Source organism: Scyliorhinus canicula, chromosome 21, assembly GCF_902713615.1.
Source record: "Scyliorhinus canicula chromosome 21, sScyCan1.1, whole genome shotgun sequence".
NCBI classification, from domain to species: Eukaryota; Metazoa; Chordata; class Chondrichthyes; order Carcharhiniformes; family Scyliorhinidae; genus Scyliorhinus; species Scyliorhinus canicula.
Genome location: NC_052166.1, coordinates 14,377,104 through 14,402,399, shown reverse-complemented (window position 1 = coordinate 14,402,399; position 25,296 = coordinate 14,377,104). Strand labels below are relative to the sequence as shown.

General features: G+C 49.4%; 1 protein-coding gene and 1 non-coding gene across 3 annotated transcripts in view; both read left to right on the top strand.

The window, feature by feature from the left end:
* The window catches only part of traf2b (Tnf receptor-associated factor 2b), a 121,566-nt gene that overhangs the window by 75,781 nt on the left and 20,489 nt on the right, over positions 1–25,296 (top strand). For both annotated transcript variants that reach the window (XM_038781711.1, XM_038781710.1), the window contains exons 6-7: positions 1,043–1,117; positions 21,172–21,603. In XM_038781711.1, the coding sequence (XP_038637639.1) occupies positions 1,043–1,117; positions 21,172–21,603 (507 nt within the window). The remainder of the gene's footprint in view (positions 1–1,042; positions 1,118–21,171; positions 21,604–25,296) is intronic.
* On the top strand, positions 15,148–15,253 carry trnas-uga. Its single transcript has 2 exons — positions 15,148–15,185; positions 15,219–15,253. It is a non-coding gene; the product is annotated as a tRNA-Ser (tRNA).

The following is a 25,296-nucleotide window of genomic DNA, read 5'->3' as shown; positions in this document are numbered from 1 at the left end:
GTAGGGTGGTGTGTTTGGGGATGTGTAGGGTGGTGTATTCGGGGATGTGTAGGGTGGTGTGTTTGGGGATGTGTAGGGTGGTGTGTTCGGGGATGTGTTTTCAGGATGTGCAGGGTGGTGTGTTCGGGGATGTGTAGGGTGGTGTGTTCGGGGATGTGTAGGGTGGTGTGTTTGGGGATGTGTAGGGTGGTGTATTCGGGGATGTGTAGGGTGGTGTGTTTGGGGATGTGCAGGGTGGTGTGTTCGGGGATGTGTAGGGTGGTGTGTTCGGGGATGTGTAGGGTGGTGTGTTCGGGGATGTGTAGGGTGGTGTGTTTGGGGATGTGTAGGGTGGTGTATTCGGGGATGTGTAGGGTGGTGTGTTCGGGGATGTGTAGGGTGGTGTGTTTGGGGATGTGTAGGGTGGTGTATTCGGGGATGTGTAGGGTGGTGTGTTCGGGGATGTGTAGGGTGGTGTGTTTGGGGATGTGTAGGGTGGTGTATTCGGGGATGTGTAGGGTGGTGTGTTCGGGGATGTGTAGAGTGGTGTGTTCGGGGATGTGTAGGGTGGTGTTTTCAGGATGTGCAGGGTGGTGTGTTCGGGGATGTGTAGGGTGGTGTGTAGGGTGTGTTCGGGGACGTGCAAGGTGGTGTGTTCGGGGATGTGTTTTCAGGATGTGTAGGGTGGTGTATTCGGGGATGTGTAGAGTGGTGTGTTCGGGGATGTGTAGGGTGGTGTATTCGGGGATGTGTAGAGTGGTGTGTTCGGGGATGTGTAGGGTGGTGTATTCGGGGATGTGCAGGGTGGTGTGTTCGGGGATGTGTAGGGTGGTGTGTAGGGTGTGTTCGGGGACGTGCAAGGTGGTGTGTTCGGGGATGTGTTTTCAGGATGTGTAGGGTGGTGTATTCGGGGATGTGTAGAGTGGTGTGTTCGGGGATGTGTAGGGTGGTGTATTCGGGGATGTGTAGGGTGGTGTATTCGGGGATGTGCAGGGTGGTGTGTTCGGGGATGTGTTTTCAGGATGTGTAGGGTGCTGTGTTCATTTTATCTTCCTCTCCACAGTACTCGGATCATATTCGGACATGTGGGAAGGTGAAGCTCCTTTGTCGCTTTAACGTGATTGGCTGTGAACTGGCTGTAAGTGCACTTTACCCTTTTCTCCTCTGTAGTGAGTGTCCCCGACTCCGACTCCACACTGCAAGCTGGGCAATCATTGAGCTTGTTTGAGGGCTGTGTGTAAACTAATGCTGTCTTTGTGCCTGAAACTCTGTTCACACTGATGACTGTGCTTTAAAACACAGTGGGTCCGGTTATTTGCACAGACCCAAAGCACAGGAGGAGGGTAGCAATGTTGCCTCCTTTGCATTTGTACAGTAAGAAAGGGAGAGAGAAAAGAGCAATTTACATTGCAGATCTCACCGAGAAAAGAAAATGTTTAATTGGGTCCAGAGTCCAGAATCAAAGTCCAATGAGATATTCCTTCACCGGTCAGTGAGCTGAAAACCAGCACTGTACAAAGCACAAAGAAAAGTACAGCACAGGAACAGGCCCATCGGCCCTCCAAGCCTGTGCCGACCATGCTGCCCGTCTAAAACAGTTCACATTTCAGGTGGTGTTGACTTCACACAATAAGATAGGCACACAGGGAAGAATCAGTGTTGCAGGTGAATAGCAGATGACTATAGTTAGTTAGTTAGTTAGATGGCAAAATGTTAGACAGTCTTTGCAGTGCATTAAGCCATCATTACTGGACTCACTAGCCAGAGGTCCATGGTAGGATAAAGGACCCTGCACCTTTACTTTAAAATTCCTAATGGTTGAAATATTAACAATTCCAAGAATCCAGACAAAGGAATACACATCCTTTATCCAAACCAGAGTGTAAAGTTTGGAACCTTATAAGAGATAGGATGTATAATCATCTGGAAAGGTTTTGTGAAGGGTAGGTCGTGCCTCACAAACCTTATTGAGTTCTTTGAAAAGGTGACCAAACAGGTAGATGAGGGTAAAGCAGTTGATGTGGTGTATATGGATTTCAGTAAGGCGTTTGATAAGGTTCCCCACGGTAGGCTATTGCAGAAAATACCGAGGCATGGGATTCAGGGTGATTTAGCAGTTTGGATCAGAAATTGGCTAGCTGGAAGAAGACAAAGAGTGGTGGTTGATGGGAAGTGTTCAGACTGGAGTCCAGTTACTAGTGGTATACCACAAGGATCTGTTTTGGGGCCACTGCTGTTTGTCATTTTTATAAATGACCTGGAGGAGGGCGTAGAAGGATGGGTGAGTAAATTTGCAGATGACACTTAAGTCGGTGGAGTTGTGGACAGTGCAGAAGGATGTTACAAGTTACAGAGGGACATAGATAAGCTGCAGAGCTGGGCTGACAGGTGGCAAATGGAGTTTAATGCAGAAAAGTGTGAGGTGATTCATTTTGGAAGGAATAACAGGAAGACAGAGTACTGGGCTAATGGTAAGATTCTTGGTAGTGTGGATGAGCAGAGAGATCTCGGTGTCCATGTACATAGATCCCTCAAACTTGCCACCCAGGTTGAGAGGGTTGTTAAGAAGGCGTACGGTGTGTTATCTTTTATTGGTAGAGGAATTGAGTTTCGGAGCCATGAGGTCATGTTGCAGTTGTACAAAACTCTGGTGCGGCCGCATTTGGAGTATTGCGTGCAGTTCTGGTTGCCGCATTGTAGGAAGGATGTGGAAGCATTGGAAAGGGTGCAGATGAGATTTACCAGGATGTTGCCTGGTATGGAGGGAAGATCTTATGAGGAAAGGCTGAGGGTCTTAAGGCCGTTTTCTTTAGAGACACGAAGGTTAAGAGGTGACTTAATTAAGGCATACGAGATGATCAGAGGATTAGATAGGGTGGACAGTGAGAGCCTTTTTCCTCGGATGGTGATGTCTAGCACTAAGGGACATAGCTTTAAATTGAGGGGAGATAGATATAGGACAGAGGTCAGAGGTAGGTTCTATACTCAGAGAGTAGTAAGGACATGGAATTCCCTGCCTGCAACAGTAGTGGACTCGCCAACATTAAACGCATTCAAATGGTCATTGGATAGGCATATGGACAATAAGGGAATAGTGTAGATGGGCTTAAGAGGGGTTTCACAGGTCGGCGCAACATCGAGGGCCGAAGGGCCTGTACTGCGCTGTTATGTTCTAACCATGTGACATGACCCCCTAACCGGAGGGGGGAACCGGTAACATTATCTTACTATACTGCCAATCAGTCTGCAAATTTCCATCTTGCAAGCAGCAGCTCAGAAAAAGGGCTCTGTCCAGGTTTAAAGACCTGGCTCTCCATCTACACTGGTTCTAGTGGAACTTCTGTAGCATCACTTACAAGACTAATTCATCACTGTGTGCCCATCACATTGTGAAAGTCATCTCAACTGAAAAAGTGAATTATCCAGCATCAGTCTTAAGCCTGCCAACTCTGCGAAAGATTACAAAATTGGACTTTGAATCTGGACTCCCGTGAAGCAACAAGTCTTTATTCTGTGGCCTTTGCCCTGTAAACCTTTCTTCCTCTGTCACTACTCTTTTATTGTAAGTGTAAAAAGGAGGATATACTGTTCTCCACTCATGTTTGAGTGTGTGCAAATAAATTAATGCTCTGAGCTTACTCTATCTCAAGATTGCTGTGGGGTTAGTAATAAAAATTGGATCACAATATAACTGAGTTAGAAAATATGCCACTGCTTATCAAATTCAAAACCCCTTTCTCTTTACAGATAGGTGATGAGAGGAGAAATCAGGACAGTTTGAATTCATCCTCCTCCTGTCCATAACACTTGGCAGACAGGCAGACGCCTGTTGACCAGCCTGAGTTATGAAATGATGGCCGTTGTGTCTTTGAATTTGGTGTGTGTAGCTCAAAGGGATAATGAGGGGCAAGTTTCTCCCATACTGCTGATAGCTCCTTTCTTTTGGGGTCACAGACAGACATAGATTCAGCCGCTTTAGGTCTTTGTCTCAGAATCACAGAATCTTTACAGTGCAGGAGGCCATTCGGCCCATCGAGCCTGCATTGGCTTTCTGAAAGAACATTCTACCTCGTCTCGCTCCCCTGCCTTATCTCCGTAACTTTGCACGTTCTCTCTTTTCCGATATTAATCCAATTCCCTTTCGAATACCTCAATCAAACCTGCCTCTACTGTCCCCTCAAGAAGTTTGTTCCCGACTCCAACCACTCTCTGGGTGACAACATTTTTCCTCGCATCACTTTTGCTCCTTTTGCCAATTATTTTGAATCTCCAATTCTTGATGCTCTCTTGAGTGGGAACAGTTTCTCACTCTTTACACCGCCCATACCCCTCAGGATCTTGAATACCTCACTAAAGTCTCCTCTTAGCCACCTTTTCTCCAAGGGAGACAATCCCAATCTCTCCAATCTATCCTCAGAGTTACAGTTCTTTATTTCTGCAATATTTCCAGTGAATCTCCTCTTGTAGTCTCTCCAATATCTTCACATCCTTCCTCAAATATGGCGCCCTAAATTGGATGCAGTCCCCAGATGAAGTCTAACTTGTGCCTTATTCAACATGACCTCCTTACTCTTAAACTTGATTAATAGGGGCATTGAGTACAAGATACTATTTGCTTTATTGACTGCACTCTCAACTTGCCCTCCCATCTTCAATGACCTATGTACATATACAGCGAGGTTCCTCAGTTCCTGCACTTAAGGTTTCTCTCTTTATTTTTTTACTGTCTCCCCATATTCTTCCTGCCAAAATGAATCACCTCATACTTCTCTGCATTGAATTTCATCTGCCACTTGTCTGCCCAATCCACCAGTGTATCGTGTCCTTTTGAAGTTCAAGACTGTCCATCTCACAGTTGACAATGTTTTCAATCTTAGTACCATCTGCAAATTCTGCAATCATGCCCTGAACACCAGAGTCTAGGTCATTAATATGTATCAGGAAGAGCAGGGGTCCCAACACTGACCCTGGGGAACTCCTCTACAAACCTCCAATCTGAAAAACAACCATTTATCACTCAGTTAATTTTTTTTATCTAAGTCCCTACTTTTTCTTTTAGTCCATGCTATGTTTTTGGGTTCTAGTCTCTGTTACAAGTGGAAACATCTCCACGTCACTCTATCCAGGCCTCTCCGTATTTTGTAAGTTTCAGTGAGATCTCCCTCATCCTTCTAAACTCCATTGACTCCAGACCCAGAGTCCTCAACCATTCTTCATATGAGAGCCCCTCATTCCGGGATGATTCTTGTGAACCTCCTCTGGACCCTTTCCGAGGCCAGCACATCCTTCCTTAGGTAAGGGGCCCAAAACTGCTCACAATATTCCAAATGGGTCTGACCAGAGCCTCAGAAGGTACATCTCTATCCTGTATTCTTGCCCTCTCGAAATTAATACTACATTGCATTGCTTTCCTAACTGCCAACTGAACCTACACATTAACCTTAGGAGTGTTAGTTTAGGATTCTCTTAAATCTCTTTGTGCTTCAGATTTCTGAAGCATTTCCCCATTTAGAAAATAGTCTAGGCCTCTATTCTATAGATCATATTATTAGTCCAACCAAACCTCTCCCTTTTCCACATTGTATTCTTTAGTAACTTGAGGAAGCCGGTGGTAATTCAACATGGGTTTATTTAACTATTTACAAAGTTCTGCTCAAGACAGCAATTCACCCCCAGTACAGTCGTTGCTGGGAGAACTAACCACACCAGGCCTTGTTTTTATTGGTTCATAACGGACCCCAGGTGGGCTGCACCCCCTATCTGGGATGCTCGTTCTCCACGAGTCCCACGGGCAGGTCAGTGATAATTTCCCCATGGCCCTCGTGGGGTTATAACATTTTCCGTTAAGTAAATAGAAAGTTCTTCTATTTACAAGAACTTTGTAAATAGAATAAACCTATGTTGAATTGCCGCCGGCTTCCTCAAGTTACTAAAGAATACAATGTGGAAAAGGGAGAGGTTTGGTTGGACGAATAATGATATAATATATAGAATAGAGGCCTAGACTATTTTCTAAATGGGGAAATACTTCTTTGCCCACTCTCCTAGCCTGTTCAAGTCCTTCTGCAGCCTCCCTGCTTCCTCAACACTACCTGTCTTACACATACCTTTGCATCCCCCTGCTTTTGCAACAAGGAATCTCTGTTCTGAATACCAAGCAGTTCACCTGGTATGTGCTCTTTACAAGTTATTGTAGGATTTAAAATCCCGGTTGCAGTTTACCCGCACTCGTCCCTCGTTATACAGGAAGCTTAATGTTATTGTGTAAATTGGTCTGAAGCCAGTCTGTGAGTCAGTCAACGACTGAATTATATGGACCGTTGTATGTTGGGGACGATGTGCTGTGTGGAATATTTCTGCCACTCTGTTTTCTAGCTGCCTGTTGGGGAAAAGATGTAAGGGCTGTCCGCAATCAGCTGACTCCCCCAGTAGGCAGTATCTTGTTTGGGGTTGCGGGGAGGGTTGGAGGGGATAGGAATTCTACAGGGAGACAATGTTCGTTCAGTTGTATGGAGCTGTGGTCAGACCCCATTTGGTGCAACTGTGTGCATTTCTGGGCATTGCAGATTAACCAAAATGACATCAGGATTTAAAGGGTTAAGTTATGAAGAAATTGCATAAACAATATGTGGTCACTTGAGATCACACCGACAGTGGTCGAATGTGTTGTTTATAAGTAAATAACAACATTTGACATCAGCAGAGCAGTAGCAACAGTAATAAATATGAAAACAGGAGCAGTAAAACAGGTCTTGCTTACAGGCCACCCTCTCACAGACTGAAAAAGTGCGCCAAAGCTCGCACATGCTCAGAACCTTCAACAGAGGCCAGTAAAACAATTACTCAGGAGAAAAGCTTCAAATTGACCACACTCTGGACCACCTAGCTTTTATTTATTTGTGTTTAGAAAGTTGACGTGATTTAATCTGTCTAAAGGATAGAGATTTGATTGGATGGGTAAAGAAAACTTTATTCTAGGGCTGGTGCACAGAACAAGAACATACAATCTTAAAATTAGATTTAGTTCCTCACACAAAGAATAGTGAAAATCTGGAACACTTCAGTGGTTGCAAATGTCAGACATTGGTTGATATTTTGAAGGCAGATTGATCTTCTTACTCAACAAAGGTCCATCAAAGGATGTGAAAGGGGTGTGGGTATGTGGAGTTTGAGATACAGGTCAGCATGATCTAATATAGCAGGCTGATGGGCCGAATGGCCTCTTCCTGCTACAAGAGGTCTTGCTATGGGTGTGGATTTAGCTGTTCCATTTCATTGGGATTGTTGTTTTCTGCTGAATCTACTGTCAGATGTGGGACCCGCATTCTGTCTTGGAGCTGAAGGAGCAAAAACATCAGACAAATAAACAGATTCAGCAGCACCTAAAAACGATAGTCTTCCTTGTTCCTCAGGTATGGACTGACCTGCACCTCCTGCTATACAAGTGCTTGGCAATGATGCAGAATCTGCTGTCTTTCTCTCTCTCTCTCTCTGTGTGTGTGTGTATGTATATATATATATATATATATACACAGATCTGCACTAATCTAGCTGGACTTTAGAATCAAGTATGCTGTGGTTAGGTCAACACTGTCACGGAGGGGAACCAGAATGATTAACTGAAGGTCACTCATTAGTTCTTTGAAAACAACCATGAAGGGGGTTTATCAGTGTGGAACGGCCATGAAGGGGGTTTATCAGTGTGGAGCGACCATGAAGGGGGTTTATCAGTGCGGAGAGACCATGAAGGGGGTTTATCAGTGCGGAGAGACCATGAAGGGGGTTTATCAGTGTGGAACGGCCATGAAGGGGGTTTATCAGTGTGGAACGACCATGAAGGGGGTTTATCAGTGTGGAACGACCATGAAGGGGGTTTATCAGTGCGGAGCGACCATGAAGGGGGTTTATCAGTGTGGAACGACCATGAAGGGGGTTTTATCAGTGCGGAGAGACCATGAAGGGGGTTTATCAGTGTGGAACGACCATGAAGAGGGTTTATCAGGGCGGAGAGACCATGAAGGGGATTTATCAGGGCGGAGAGACCATGAAGGGAGTTTATCAGTGTGGAACGGCCATGAAGGGGGTTTATCAGTGTGGAACGACCATGAAGGGGGTTTATCAGTGTGGAGCGACCATGAAGGGAGTTTATCAGGGCGGAGAGACCATGAAGGGGGTTTATCAGTGTGGAACGACCATGAAGGGGGTTTATCAGTGTGGAGCGACCATGAAGGGAGTTTATCAGTGTGGAACGACCATGAAGGGGGTTTATCAGTGCGGAGAGACCATGAAGGGGGTTTATCAGTGTGGAGCGACCATGAAGGGGGTTTATCAGTGTGGAGCGACCATGAAGGGAGTTTATCAGTGTGGAACGGCCATGAAGGGGGTTTATCAGTGCGGAGAGACCATGAAGGGGGTTTATCAGTGCGGAGAGACCATGAAGGGGATTTATCAGTGTGGAGCGACCATGAAGGGGGTTTATCAGTGTGGAGAGACCATGAAGGGGGTTTATCAGTGTGGAACGACCATGAAGGGGGTTTATCAGGGCGGAGAGACCATGAAGGGGATTTATCAGTGTGGAGCGACCATGAAGGGGGTTTATCAGTGTGGAACGGCCATGAAGGGGGTTTATCAGTGCGGAGCGACCATGAAGGGGGTTTATCAGTGTGGAACGGCCATGAAGGGGGTTTATCAGTGCGGAGCGACCATGAAGGGGGTTTATCAGTGTGGAACGGCCATGAAGGGGGTTTATCAGTGCGGAGCGACCATGAAGGGGGTTTATCAGTGTGGATGACCATGAAGGGGGTTTATCAGTGTGGAACGACCATGAAGGGGGTTTATCAGTGTGGAACGACCATGAAGGGGATTTATCAGTGCGGAGCGACCATGAAGGGAGTTTATCAGTGTGGAACGACCATGAAGGGGATTTATCAGTGCGGAGAGACCATGAAGGGGGTTTATCAGTGTGGAACGACCATGAAGGGGGTTTATCAGTGTGGAGAGACCATGAAGGGGGTTTATCAGTGTGGAACGACCATGAAGGGGGTTTATCAGTGCGGAGAGACCATGAAGGGGGTTTATCAGTGTGGAACGACCATGAAGGGGGTTTATCAGTGTGGAACGACCATGAAGGGGGTTTATCAGTGTGGAACGACCATGAAGGGGGTTTATCAGGGCGGAGAGACCATGAAGGGGGTTTATCAGTGCGGAGAGACCATGAAGGGGGTTTATCAGTGTGGAACGACCATGAAGGGGTTTATCAGTGTGGAACGACCATGAAGGGGGTTTATCAGGGCGGAGAGACCATGAACGGGGTTTATCAGTGTGGAATGGCGATGAAGGGGGTTTATCAGGGCTGAGAGACCATGAAGGGGGTTTATCAGTGCAGAGCGACCATGAAGGGGGTTTATCAGTGCGGAGAGACCATGAAGGGGGTTTATCAGTGTGGAACGACCATAAAGGGGGTTTATCAGGGCGGAGAGACCATGAAGGGGGTTTATCAGTGTGGAACGGCGATGAAGGGGGTTTATCAGGGCGGAGAGACCATGAAGGGGGTTTATCAGTGCAGAGCGACCATGAAGGGGGTTTATCAGTGCAGAGCGACCATGAAGGGGGTTTATCAGGGCGGAGAGACCATGAAGGGGGTTTATCAGGGCGGAGAGACCATAAAGGGGGTTTATCAGGGCGGAGAGACCATGAAGGGGGTTTATCAGGGCGGAGAGACCATGAAGGGGGTTTATCAGTGCGGAGAGACCATGAAGGGGGTTTATCAGTGTGGAACGACCATAAAGGGGGTTTATCAGGGCGGAGAGACCATGAAGGGGGTTTATCAGTGTGGAACGGCGATGAAGGGGGTTTATCAGGGCGGAGAGACCATGAAGGGGGTTTATCAGTGCAGAGCGACCATGAAGGGGGTTTATCAGTGCAGAGCGACCATGAAGGGGGTTTATCAGGGCGGAGAGACCATGAAGGGGGTTTATCAGGGCGGAGAGACCATAAAGGGGGTTTATCAGGGCGGAGAGACCATGAAGGGGGTTTATCAGTGTGGAACGACCATAAAGGGGGTTTATCAGGGCGGAGAGACCATGAAGGGGGTTTATCAGTGTGGAACGGCCATGAAGGGTGTTTATCAGGGCGGAGAGACCATGAAGGGGGTTTATCAGTGTGGAACGACCATGAGGGGGTTTATCAGTGTGGAACGACCATGAAGGGGGTTTATCAGTGTGGAGCGACCATGAAGGGGGTTTATCAGTGTGGAACGACCATGAAGGGGGTTTATCAGTGTGGAACGACCATGAAGGGGGTTTATCAGTGTGGAGAGACCATGAAGGGGGTTTATCAGTGTGGAACGGCCATGAAGGGTGTTTATCAGGGCGGAGAGACCATAAAGGGGGTTTATCAGTGCGGAGAGACCATGAAGGGGGTTTATCAGTGTGGAACGGCCATGAAGGGGGTTTATCAGGGCGGAGAGACCATGAAGGGGGTTTATCAGTGTGGAACGACCATGAAGGGGGTTTATCAGTGTGGAACGACCATGAAGGGGGTTTATCAGTGTGGAGCGACCATGAAGGGGGTTTATCAGTGTGGAACGACCAGGAAGGGGGTTTATCAGAACGGAGCGACCATGAAGGGGGTTTATCAGTGCGGAGCGACCGTGAAGGGGGTTTATCAGTGCGGAGCGACCATGAAGGGGATTTATCAGTGTGGAGAGACCATGAAGGGGGTTTATCAGTGTGGAGAGACCATGAAGGGGGTTTATCAGTACGGAGCGACCATGAAGGGGGTTTATCAGTGCGGAGCGACCGTGAAGGGGGTTTATCAGTGCGGAGCGACCATGAAGGGGATTTATCAGTGTGGAGAGACCATGAAGGGGGTTTATCAGTGTGGAGAGACCATGAAGGGGGTTTATCAGTACGGAGCGACCATGAAGGGGGTTTATCAGTACGGAGCGACCATGAAGGGGGTTTATCAGTGCAGAGCGACCATGAAGGGGGTTTATCAGTGTGGAACGGCCATGAAGGGGGTTTATCAGGGCGGAGAGACCATGAAGGGGGTTTATCAGTGTGGAACGACCATGAAGGGGGTTTATCAGTGTGGAACGACCATGAAGGGGGTTTATCAGTGTGGAGCGACCATGAAGGGGGTTTATCAGTGTGGAACGACCAGGAAGGGGGTTTATCAGAACGGAGCGACCATGAAGGGGGTTTATCAGTGCGGAGCGACCGTGAAGGGGGTTTATCAGTGCGGAGCGACCATGAAGGGGATTTATCAGTGTGGAGAGACCATGAAGGGGGTTTATCAGTGTGGAGAGACCATGAAGGGGGTTTATCAGTACGGAGCGACCATGAAGGGGGTTTATCAGTACGGAGCGACCATGAAGGGGGTTTATCAGTGCGGAGCGACCATGAAGGGGGTTTATCAGTGTGGAACGGCCATGAAGGGGGTTTATCAGGGCGGAGAGACCATGAAGGGGGTTTATCAGTACGGAGCGACCATGAAGGGGGTTTATCAGTGTGGAACGGCCATGAAGGGGGTTTATCAGTGTGGAACGGCCATGAAGGGGGTTTATCAGTGTGGAACGGCCATGAAGGGAGTTTATCAGTGTGGAACGGCCATGAAGGGGGTTTATCAGTGTGGAGCGACCATGAAGGGGGTTTTTCAGTGTGGAACGGCCATGAAGGGGGTTTATCAGTGTGGAGAGACCATGAAGTGGGTTTATCAGTGGGGAGAGACCATGAAGGGGGTTTATCAGTGTGGAGAGACCATGAAGGGGGTTTATCAGTGTGGAACGGCCATGAAGGGGGTTTATCAGGGCGGAGAGACCATGAAGGGGGTTTATCAGGGCGGAGAGACCATGAAGGGGTTTATCATGGCGGAGAGACCATGAAGGGGGTTTATCAGTGTGGAACGACCATGAAGGGGGTTTATCAGTGTGGAACGGCCATGAAGGGGGTTTATCAGTGTGGAACGGCCATGAAGGGGGTTTATCAGTACGGAGAGACCATGAAGGGGGTTTATCAGTGTGGAACGGCCATGAAGGGGGTTTATCAGTGCGGAGCGACCATGAAGGGGGTTTATCAGTGCGGAGAGAGACCATGAAGGGGGTTTATCAAGTGTGATGACCATGAAGGGGGTTTATCAGTGTGGAACGACCATGAAGGGAGTTTATCAGTGTGGAACGACCATGAAGGGGATTTATCAGTGCGGAGAGACCATGAAGGGGGTTTATCAGTGTGGAACGACCATGAAGGGGGTTTATCAGTGTGGAGAGACCATGAAGGGGGTTTATCAGTGTGGAACGACCATGAAGGGGGGTTTATCAGTGCGGGAGAGACCATGAAGGGGGTTTATCAGTGTGGACACGACCATGAAGGGGGTTTATCAGTGTGGAACGACCATGAAGGGGGTTTATCAGTGTGGAACGACCATGAAGGGGGTTTATCAGGGCGGAGAGACCATGAAGGGGGTTTATCAGTGCGGAGAGAGACCATGAAGGGGTTATCAAGTGTGGAACGACCATGAAGGGGGTTTATCAGTGTGGAACGACCATGAAGGGGGTTTATCAGTGTGGAACGACCATGAAGGGGGTTTATCAGGGCGGAGAGACCATGAAGGGGGTTTATCAGTGCGGAGAGACCATGAAGGGGGTTTATCAGTGTGGAGTGACCATGAAGGGGGTTTATCAGTGCGGAGCGACCATGAAGGGAGTTTATCAGTGCGGAGAGACCATGAAGGGGGTTTATCAGTGTGGAACGACCATGAAGGGGGTTTATCAGTGTGGAACGACCATGAAGGGGGTTTATCAGGGCGGAGAGACCATGAAGGGGGTTTATCAGTGTGGAACGGCGATGAAGGGGGTTTATCAGGGCGGAGAGACCATGAAGGGGGTTTATCAGTGCAGAGCGACCATGAAGGGGTTTATCAGTGCGGAGAGACCATGAAGGGGGTTTATCAGTGTGGAACGACCATAAAGGGGGTTATCAGGGCGGAGAGACCATGAAGGGGGTTTATCAGTGTGGAACGGCGATGAAGGGGGTTTATCAGGGCGGAGAGACCATGAAGGGGGTTTATCAGTGCAGAGCGACCATGAAGGGGGTTTATCAGTGCGGAGAGACCATGAAGGGGGTTTATCAGTGTGGAACGACCATAAAGGGGGTTTATCAGGGCGGAGAGACCATGAAAGGGGGTTTATCAGTGTGGAAACGGCGATGAAGGGGGTTTATCAGGGCGGAGAGACCATGAAGGGGGGTTTATCAGTGCAGAGCGAACCCTGAAGGGGGTTTATCAGTGCAGAGCGACCATGAAGGGGGTTTATCAGTGCGGAGAGACCATGAAGGGGGTTTATCAGTGCAGAGCGACCATGAAGGGGGTTTATCAGGGCGGAGAGACCATGAAGGGGGTTTATCAGTGTGGAACGACCATAAAGGGGGCTTATCAGGGCGGAGAGACCATGAAGGGGGTTTATCAGTGTGGAACGGCCTTGAAGGGGGTTTATCAGGGCGGAGAGACCATAAAGGGGGTTTATCAGGGCGGAGAGACCATGAAGGGGGGTTTATCAGTGTGGAACGACCATGAAGGGGTTTATCAGTGTGGAACGACCATGAAGGGGGTTTATCAGTGTGGAGCGACCATGAAGGGGGTTATTCAGTGTGGAACGACCATGAAGGGGGTTATCAGTACGGAGCGACCAATGAAGGGGGTTTATCAGTGCGGAGCGACCGTGAAGGGGGTTTATCAGTGCGGAGCGACCATGAAGGGGATTTATCAGTGTGGAGAGACCATGAAGGGGGTTTATCAGTGTGGAGAGACCATGAAGGGGGTTTATCAGTGTGGAGAGACCATGAAGGGGGTTTATCAGTACGGAGCGACCATGAAGGGGGTTTATCAGTACGGAGCGACCATGAAGGGGGTTTATCAGTGCAGAGCGACCATGAAGGGGGTTTATCAGTGTGGAACGGCCATGAAGGGGGTTTATCAGGGCGGAGAGACCATGAAGGGGGTTTATCAGTGTGGAACGACCATGAAGGGGGTTTATCAGGTGTGAACGGCCATGAAGGGGGTTTATCAGTGTGGAACGGCCATGAAGGGGGTTTATCAGTGTGGAACGGCCATGAAGGGGGTTTATCAGTGTGGAACGGCCATGAAGGGGGTTTATCAGTGTGGAACGGCCATGAAGGGGGTTTATCAGGGCGGAGAGACCATGAAGGGGGTTTATCAGGGCGGAGAGACCATGAAGGGGGTTTATCAGGGCGGAGAGACCATGAAGGGGGTTTATCAGTGTGGAACGACCATGAAGGGGGTTTATCAGTGTGGAACGGCCATGAAGGGGGTTTATCAGTGTGGAACGGCCATGAAGGGGGTTTATCAGTGCGGAGCGACCATGAAGGGGGTTTATCAGTGTGGAACGGCCATGAAGGGGGTTTATCAGTGTGGAGAGACCATGAAGGGGGTTTATCAGTGTGGAGAGACCATGAAGGGGGTTTATCAGTGTGGAGAGACCATGAAGGGGGTTTATCAGTGTGGAGAGACCATGAAGGGGGTTATCAGTACGGAGAGACCATGAAGGGGGTTTATCAGTGTGGAACGGCCATGAAGGGGGTTTATCAGTGTGGAGAGACCATGAAGGGGGTTTATCAGTGTGGAACGGCCATGAAGGGGGTTTATCAGTGTGGAACGACCATGAAGGGGGCTTATCAGTGTGGAGAGACCATGAAGGGGGTTTATCAGTGTGGAGAGACCATGAAGGGGGTTTATCAGTGTGGAACGGCCATGAAGGGGGTTTATCAGTGCGGAGAGACCATGAAGGGGGTTTATCAGTGTGGAACGACCATGAAGGGGGTTTATCAGTGTGGAACGGCCATGAAGGGGGTTTATCAGTGCAGAGCGACCATGAAGGGGGTTTATCAGTGTTGAACTGCCATTAAGGGGGTTTATCAGTGCGGAGCGACCATGAAGGGGGTTTATCAGTGTTGAACGGCCATTAAGGGGGTTTATTAGTGTGGAGAGACCATGAAGGGGGTTTATCAGTGTGGATGACCATGAAGGGGGTTTATCAGTGCGGAGCGACCATGAAGGGGGTTTATCAGTGTTGAACGGCCATTAAGGGGGTTTATTAGTGTGGAGAGACCATGAAGGGGGTTTATCAGTGTGGATGGCCGAGTGGTCCAAGGCGTCAGGATGGCCGAGTGGTCTAAGGCGCCAGACTTGAGCAGCCATTGAGGACTTGATGATTTCTGGTCCCTTTCTAGAGTCGTGGGTTCAAATCCCACACCTGACATTCACCTTTAGTGGCAGCACGGTAGCACAAGTGGATAGAACTGTGGCTTCTCAGCGCCAGGGTCCCAGGTTCGATTCCCGGCTGGGTCTCTGTCTGTGCGGAGTCTGCACGTTCTCCCCGTGTGTGCGTGGGTTTCCTCCAGGTGCTCCGGTTTCCCTCCCACGTCCCAAGACGTGCAGGTTAGGTGGATTGGCCATGATAAATTGCCCTTTGTGACCAAAAAGATTAGATGGGGTTATTGGGTTACGGGGATAGGTGGAAGTGAGGGCTTAAGTGGGTTGGTGCAGATTCGATGGGCTGAATGGCCTCCTTCTGCACTCTCTGCTCTATGGAACGGTTTATTAGTGTGGAATGTGAAGCTGAATAGTTGAGCAAGAAGTCTGGACCAGTGCCATATTAGCTGATATAAAAGATATAAACATACTGAAAGGATACAGGTCATACTGAAAGGAAACAAGTGTTAGCATCTTCAGGAGAGGTGGTGAGAAAGCGGGAGGGAAAAAAACACGTTTTCCATGTCAATGGTACAATGAATGCAATACTGAAGTGGAGGGCATCACATCAATTCTGGTCGACACACTACCAGAAGGATTTGAAATGAAATGAAAATCGCTTATTGTCACAAGTAGGCTTCAATGACGTTACTGTGAAAAGCCCCTAGTCGCCACATTCCGGCGCCTGTCCGGGGAGGCTGGTACGGGAATCGAACCGTGCTGCTGGCCTGCTTGGTCTGCTTTAAAAGCTAGCGATTTAGCCCAGTGAACTAAACCAGTGGAGAGGGTACAGAAAATATTTACCAGGATGTTGCCTGGTATGGAGGGCATTAGCTATGAGGAGAGGTTGGATAAACTCGGTTTGTTCTCACTGGAGCGACGGAGGTGAGGGGTGCCCTGATAAAATTATGAGGGGCATGGACTGAGTGGATAGTCAGAAGCTTTTTCCCAGGGTGGAGGGGGCAAAGTTTAAGGTGCGAGGGACAAGATTTAAAGGAGATGTACGAGGCAAATTTTATACTCAGTGGGTAGTGGGAGCCTGGAACTCCCTGCCAGGGGAGGTAGTGGAAGCAGATACAATAGTGACTTAGTGACTTTTCATGGGCGTCTTGACAAATATATGAATAAGATGGGAATAGAGGGATACGGACCCTGGAAGGGTAAGGGGGTTTTAATTCAGACAGGCAGCATGGTCAGCGCAGGCATGGAGGGCCAAAGGGCCTGTGCTCTAATTTCCTTTGTTTTTTATTCTTCTTTGTTCTACACAACATGGGGATGTAGAGACTGGTTAATCTCTTCAATAGCTGCAGCGAACCCCAAACAGGGCAACAGCGACAAACTCTGCAGTTATTCAACAGTTGATTGGTTGCTGTGATGGGCCAGTGGGATTTGTGGAAGGATAAACCCAATGAGGCAAATGGCTTCCTTCATTTCGACAGCTTTAGTTTCTATGTGTATCTGGTGGGAATATTTTTTACTTATTTATTTATTTTTTATTTTCAAATTTAGAGTACCCAATTAATTTTTTCCAATTAAGGGGCAATTTAGCGTGTTCATTCCACTTAGCCCGCACATCTTTGGGTTGTGGGGGTGAAACCCACGCAAACACGGGGAGAATGTGCAAACTCCACACAGATAGTGACCCAGAGCCGGGATTGAACCTGGGACCTCGGTGCCATGAGGCAGCAGGGCTAACCCACTGCACCACCGTGCTGCCCGTGGTGGGAATATTTAGTGTGTGTACCTGCCCACCCCATAGAACCCGGACCCTCCGTGTACGGCAGTGATAGAGACCCCCCCCCCCCCCCCCCCGCCCCAGCACCCCATAGAACCCGGACCCTCCGTGTACGGCAGTGATAGAGACCCGCCCCAGCACCCCATAGAACCCAGACCCTCCGTGTACGGCAGTGATAGAGACCCCGCCCCAGCACCCCATAGAACCCGGACCCTCCGTGTACGGCAGTGATAGAGACCCGCCCCAGCACCCCATAGAACCCAGACCCTCCGTGTACGGCAGTGATAGAGACCCCGCCCCAGCACCCCATAGAACCCGGACCCTCCGTGTACGGCAGTGATAGAGACCCCCCCCCCCCCCCCGCCCCAGCACCCCATAGAACCCGGACCCTCCGTGTTCGGCAGTGATAGAGACCCAGCCCCAGCACCCCATAGAACCCGGACTCTCCGTGTACGGCAGTGATAGAGACCCCCCCCCCCCCCCCCCGCCCCAGCACCCCATAGAACCCAGACCCTCCGTGTACGGCAGTGATAGAGACCCCGCCACAGCACCCCATAGAACCCGGACCCTCCGTGTACGGCAGTGATAGAGACCCCCCCCCCGCCCCAGCACCCCATAGAACCCGGACCCTCCGTGTTCGGCAGTGATAGAGACCCCCCCGCCCCCAGCACCCCATAGAACCCGGACCCTCCGTGTACGGCAGTGATAGAGACCCCCCCACCCGCCCCAGCACCCCATAGAACCCGGACCCTCCGTGTTCGGCAGTGATAGAGACCCCCCCCCCCCCCGCCCCAGCACCCCATAGAACCCGGACCCTCCGTGTTCGGCAGTGATAGAGACCCCCGCCCCCAGCACCCCATAGAATCCGGACCCTCCGTGTACGGCAGTTATAAACCCCCCCCCCCCCCCCCACCCCTGCTCATAGAACCCCGACCCTCAGCGTTTGTACAAATATCCAAAAATAAGGCTCAATTGGGATGAGCAGATTGTCCGCTCTCCCCGGTGGGGTGGTAACCCTGAAAGCCCACTGAGTTTCAGGACAGGAACGGCAACAATCTGGGTGCTAATGTGTGCTCTGGTAAAGTGTTCTATCATTCTTCCTGCATGGATGTGTCATACACCTAAGGGGTGTGTCTAGGGTGTGTGTGTGTGTGTGATATGAGTTTAATTGACATGGTCTTAAAGCAGGGAACGTATTGCGACGCACGCGTGAGAAACTGCAGGAAGGGCAGGTTTGAACTGGTAAACTGCAAAGTTAGACTTTGGAATTCAGGCAGTGTGAAAAGATTCTCTCTCTGTTCCTAATCTTAAATATTTGATATAAAAATAGAAAATGGGAGAAACACTCAGCAGGTCCGGCAGCAGGCCCGGAGAGAGAAGCAGAGTCAGTTTAGAACATAGAACACTACAGCGCAGTACGGGCCCTTCGGCCCTCGATGTTGCGCCGACCTGTGAAACCATCTGAAGCCTATCTGACCTACACTATTCCATTTTCATCCATGTGTCTATCCAGTGACCACTTAAATGCCCTTAAAGTTGGCGAGTCTACTACTGTTGCAGGCAGGGCGTTCCACACCCCTACTACTCTCTGAGTAAAGAAACTGCCTCTAACATCTGTCCTATATCTACCACCCCTCAATTTAAAGCTATGTCCCCTCGTGTTGGTCATCACCATCCGAGGAAAAAGACTCTCACTGTCCACCCTATCTAACCCTCTGACTATCTTATATGTCTCTATTAAGTCACCTCTCCGCCTTCTCCTCTCTAACGAAAACAACCTCAAGTCCCTGAGCCTTTCCTCGTAAGAGCTTCCGTCCATACCGGGCAACATCCTAGTAAATCTCCTCTGAATCCTTTCCAAAGCTTCCACATCCTTCCTATAATGTGGTGACCAGAACTGCACGCAGTACTCCAGGTGCGGCTGCACCAGAGTTTTGTACAGCTGCAGCATGACCTTGTGGCTCCGAAACTCAATCCCCCTACTGATAAAGGCTAGCACACCATATGCCTTCTTAACAGCCCTATTAACCTGGGTGGCAACTTTCAGGGATTTATGTACCTGGATGCCGAGATCTCTCTGTTCATCTACACTACCAAGAATCTTGCCATTAGCCCAGTACTCTGCATTCCTGTTACTCCTTCCAAAGTGAACCACCTCACACTTTTCCGCATTAAACTCCATCTGCCACCTCTCAGCCCAGCTCTGCAGCTTATCTATGTCCCTCTGTATCCTATAACATCCTTCAGCACTATCCACAACTCCACCCACCTTCGTGTCATCTGCAAATTTACTAACCCATCCTTCTACACCCTCTTCCAGGTCATTTATAAAAATGACAAACAGCAGTGGCCTCAAAACAGATCCTTGCGGTACATCACTAGTAACTGAATTCCAGGATGAACATTTGCCATCAACCACCACCCTCTGTCTTCTTTCAGCTAGCCAATTACTTAATCCAAACCGCTAAATCACCTTCAATCCCATACTTTCCGTATTTTCTGCAATATCCTACCGTGGGGAACCTTATCAAACGCCTTACTGAAATCCATATACACCACATCAAACGCCTGTTTGGTCACCTTCTCAAAAAACTCAATAAGGTTTGTGAGGCATGACCTACCCTCCACAAAACCGTGTTGACTATCGCTAATCAACTTGTTCTTTTCAAGATGATTATAAACCCTATCTCTTATAACCTTTTCCAACATTTTACCCACAACCGAAGTAAGGCTCACAGGTCTATAATTACCAGGGTTGTCTCTACACCCCTTCTTGAACAAGGGGACAACATTTGCTATCCTCCAGTCTTCCGGCACTATTCCTGTTGAAAAAGACGACATAAAGATCAAGGACAAAGGCTCTGCAATCTCCTCCCTGGCTTCCCAGAGAATCCTAGGATAAATCCCATCATGCCCAGGGGACTTATCTATTTTTACACTTTCCAAAATTGCTAACACCTCCTCTTTGTGAACCTCAATCCCATCTAGCCTGGTCGACTGTACCTGAGTATTCTAGTTTGACTGTTAAATATTTGACATTGACCCAGGTCACACTTCGTTACAGATATTTATCCGATAGTTTCAAATCTTCAAAGAAAATCTAGAATCCAGCCCTCACTTGAGCAATGTGCAGATGTGAGTTCCCCTGGCTGTTGCCATGAAACCTCTTGTAATCCAGCTGTTTCTGTGGGGATTTGAGGCTGAAATCCTGTCACTTCGTTTTTTTTTCCTTTTTAAAAAATAAATTTAGAGTACCCCATTCTTGTTTTCAATTAAGGGGCAATTTAGGATGACTAAATCCACCTAAGCTGCACATTTTTGGGTTGTGGGGTTGAAACCCACATAGACATGGGTAGAAGGGGCAGTGCGTTAGCACAGTGGTTAGCACTGTTGCTTCGCAGCTCCAGGGTCCCAGGTTTGATTCCCTGCTGGGCCATTGTCTATGAGGAGTCTGCACGTTCTCCCCGTGTCTGTGTGGGTTTCCTCCGGGTGCTCCGGTATCCCCCCACAGTCCAAAGATGTGCAGGTTAGGTGGATTAGCACATGCTAAATTGCCCTTAGTGTCCAGAAAGGTTACTGGGGTTACGGGGATAGGGTGGGGGCATGGGCTTGGCTCTTTCCAAGGGCCGGTGCAGAATCGATGGACCGAATGGCCTCCTTCTGCCCTCTAAATTCTATGAATGTGCAAACTCCACACAGATAGTGACCCGGGGCTGTGATCAAACACGGGTCCTCAGCACCGTAGGCAACAGTGCTGCTCCAAATCCTGTCACTTCAGATGTATGAAACCCTGCCACATTGATGTTAGTTGGAACTGAGCTGAAGGCCACAACTGACTCACCGCACACAGTTTGACATTATGACCTGCCTGGCGTGTTACCCCCAGGGAGGCCAGTGGTAGTTGTGGAGGTCTTGTTAAGGATGGACCTTCCTAAATATCACCCCTTAGTTTTCAAGTGGGGTCAGCTGCAGAATACTAACAACCTGTCAGCGTGGGTTACACCTGGCTCCTGTCCCTATATATGTTTGGAGAGACAGGATTTGGTTCCAAGTGGACACAGTATTAAATGTTCAGGCACTCCGCTTCATCTTGTGCTCTCCAGCAGTACTGGAATGTGCTAAGTGCATTTGCTGTCCCATGTGTGTGTCTTGTATTGTTGTTTATTGAGTCGCCAATTGATATATTCCAGGCTGAGAAGGAGAAATTAATGGACCATGAGAATCAGTGTGTAGTGGACCACCTTCAGATGATGCTCCAATACGTTGTGGGAATAGGGGCTGCAATGGAAAGCTTGCAGCCTCTGAACCTGCAGCAGACCAGTGCTAAAGTCAACCAGCTATTCACATCAGTTCGGGAAATGGAGGGGACTCTTGGGCCATTTTGGTCGATGTCTCCCGGACACCAGGGCTCCCCCTCCCCCGAGGACCTGGGAAAGTTGGTCCTGTTGGAAAAATTGGAAGATGTGCAAAAGCGATGTGGGACTCTTAAGCACAAAACGGAAACGTTCGAAAACATTGTTTGCGTTCTCAACCGGGAAGTGGAGCGAGCCTCTGTGAGCATGACAGCTTACGAACAGCAACACAAACTGGACCAGGAGAAGATTGAAGTATTACAAACAAAGGTGGGTAAACCAGCACAACCGTCCCCCGAAAAGGTCAGTCTGTGCGCAGCCTGCAGGCTCACCCGGGGTAGAAGGGTTTACGTCTCAGTGATTTGCCCCTCCGTGCCTTGCACTGCTGCCATGTGGTCGACAGGCTGTCTCTTCCCTCCACCATCTCACACAAGGGATTGTTGTTCCGATGTTTGTGACAGCAGCCACTCTTAACGTCAAATGTTGGCTCTGAAGGGACTGTGTCCAATATGACCGTCCTGTGCCCATTGAGTCAACGGCTGAGCCTTGTACATCTTTGACCAATTGTGCTTCACACTGTATGTACAGGATCGTAAAAATAGTCTCCCTAACCCCAAAAATAAACATTTTCCCTCCAATACCTAGTTGGTGGATACAGGTCTGTGAGAAGGAAATTCCATAAAACCCTGAGAGTGCAGAAGGAGGTAATTCGGCCCATCTAGTCTGCACTGACCCATGGAAAGAGCACCCTAATTAGGCCCACTCCCCGTAACCCTACCTAACCTGCCATCTTTTTATTAAAAAAAAAATAATTATGGCATTTATATATATATATTTAAGAATATAAGAACTAGGAGCAGGAGTAGGCCATCTGGCCCCTCGAGCCTGCTCCACCATTCAATAAGATCATGGCTGATCTTTTGTGGACTCAGCTCCACTCTCCCGCCCGAACACCATAACCCTTTATTCTTCAAAAAACTATCTATCTTTATCTTGAAAACATATATATATATATATATACACCAATTGCAACCAAAACCAAAAAGAGAACAAACAGGAAATCTCATAACAAATAAATAACCAACACTACCCCGCCCTCCCTGCCTTGCCCCCTCCCCACCCTCCCTGCCTCCTTTTTTTAAACCCCAAAGTCACCCCGTCCCCCACTGACTTAACAATCCTGGAAGAAGTCGATAAACGGTTTCCATCTCCGGGGAAACCCCTCCACAGACTCTCCCAAGGCGAAGTTGATTTTTTTCCAGCCTAAGGAATTCCGTGAGGTCACTCACCCAAACCCCCGGTTTCAGCGGCTCCGAGTCCCTCCATCCCAACAGGATCCGTCTCCGGGCTATCGGAGAGGCAAAGGCCAAAACGCCGGCCTCTCTCACTCCCCGGACTCCCGGGTCTTCGGACACTCCAAACATTGTCAATTCTGGACTCGGGACCACACTCAGCACCTCAGACATCACGTCAGCCAACCTCCGCCAAAATCCCTCCAGCTTCGGACAGGCCCAAAACACGGGGACATGGTTCACGGGACCCCCTCCCGCGCACTGCCCACACCTATCCTCCACCCCCTCAAAAATACTACTCATCCTGACCACCGTCATCTGCACCGTGTGGCCTACTTTAAATTGGATGAGGCTAAGCCTAGCGCACAAAGACAATGCACTCACCCCACTCAGAGCTTCCTCTCATAACCCAGCCTCCAGCACCCTCCCCAGCCCCTCCTCCCACTTCCGTTTAACCTCTCCTATTGTGGTGCCTTCCCAGTCCATTAATTCGACACCCTACACTCATCAACCCCTGTTTTCGACACCACTTTGTCCTCCAGCCCCGGGGGCGGCAAGTCAGGAAAGGACGATCTCCACCACCTCCTCTGACTCTACCACCTCTGCTGGCAGTGCATTCCACGCACCCACCACTCTCTGTGTAAAGAACCTACCTCTGACATCTCCCCTATACCTTCCTCCAAATACCTTAAAATTATGTTCCCTCATGACAGCCATTTCCACCGTAGGCCATCTTTGGACTGTGGGACGAAGCCGGAGCACCCGGTGGAAACCCAAGCAGACACTGGGAGAAAGTGCAAACTCCACACAGACAATCCACTCGGAGTGGAACCTGGGTCCCTGGTGCTGTGAGACAGCAGTGCTAGCCACTGTGTCAACCCGGGAGTTGAGGACCTGAAAGGGGTTGGGTGTGAAAGGCGGGCATTTGAAGTGAATAGGGCCAAGTTGGATGTTCGACAGGTAAATAAGGTATGGGTAGAAATTTGTTTCAGGCGATAAAGTCTGTTGCGTTCAGTTGTTCAAAGGGAGGTAAAAAGGGGGTTTATAACTAGGAAAGGGTCATAAATAAATAAGGCAAACCATTACATTTTATTTTACCCGAGGGTGATGGCCATAGGAGAACATAAAATATTTTATATCCGGTCCCCACCAGTACTGTACCCCAGTGTTATACAATGACAGACCTGTCCCCACCAGTACTGTACCCGTGTTATACAGAGACAGACCCGTCCCCACCAGTACTGTACCTCAGTGTTATACAGTGACAGACCTGTCCCCACCAGTACTGTACCCGTGTTATACAGTGACAGACCAGTCCCCATCAGTACTGTACCCCAGTGTTATACAATGACAGACCTGTCCCCACCAGTACTGTACCCCAGTGTTATACAGTGACAGACCTGTCCCCACCAGTACTGTACCCCAGAGTTATACAGTAACAGGCCCGTCCCCACTAGTACTGTACCCCAGTGTTATACAGTAACAGACCCGTCCCCACTAGTACTGTACCCCAGTGTTATACAGTGACAGACCTGTCCCCACCAGTACTGTACCCCAGTGTTATACAGTGACAGACCCATCCCCACCAGTACTGTACCCCAGTGTTGTACAGTGACAGACCCGTCCCCACCAGTACTGTACCCCAGTGTTATACAGTGACAGACCTGTCCCCACCAGTACTGTACCCGTGTTATACAGAGACAGACCCATCCCCACCAGTACTGTACCCCAGTGTTATACAGTGACAGACCTGTCCCCACCAGTACTGTACCCCAGTGTTATACAGTGACAGACCCGTCCCCACCAGTACTGTACCCCAGTGTTATACAGTGACAGACCTGTCCCCACCAGTACTGTACCCCAGTGTTATACAGTGACAGACCTGTCCCCACCAGTACTGTACCCCAGAGTTATACAGTGACAGGCCCGTCCCCACTAGTACTGTACCCCAGTGTTATACAGTGACAGACCTGTCCCCACCAGTACTGTACCCCAGTGTTATACAGTGACAGACCCGTCCCCACCATTACTGTACCCCAGTGTTATACAGTGACAGACCCATCCCCACCAGTACTGTACCCCAGTGTTATACAGTGACAGACCCATCCCCACCAGTACTGTACCCCAGTGTTATACAGTGACAGACCCATCCCCACCTTTACTGTACCCCAGTGTTATACAGTGACAGACCCGTCCCCACCAGTACTGTACCCCAGTGTTATACAGTGACAGACCCGTCCCCACCAGTACTGTACCCCAGTGTTATACAGAGACAGACCTGTCCCCACCAGTACTGTACCCCAGTGTTATACAGTCACAGACCCATCCCCACCAGTACTGTACCCCAGTGTTATACAGCGACAGACCCGTCCCCACCAGTACTGTACCCCAGTGTTATAGAGACAGACCTGTCCCCACCAGTACTGTACCCCAGTGTTATACAGTGACAGACCCGTCCCCACCAGTACTGTACCCCAGTGTTCTACAGTGACAGACCTGTCCCCACAGGGTACTGTACCCCAGAGTTATACAGTGACAGGCCCGTCCCCACTAGTACTGTACCCCAGTGTTATACAGTGACAGACCTGTCCCCACCAGTACTGTACCCCAGTGTTATACAGTGACAGACCCGTCCCCACCAGTACTGTACCCCAGTGTTATACAGTGACAG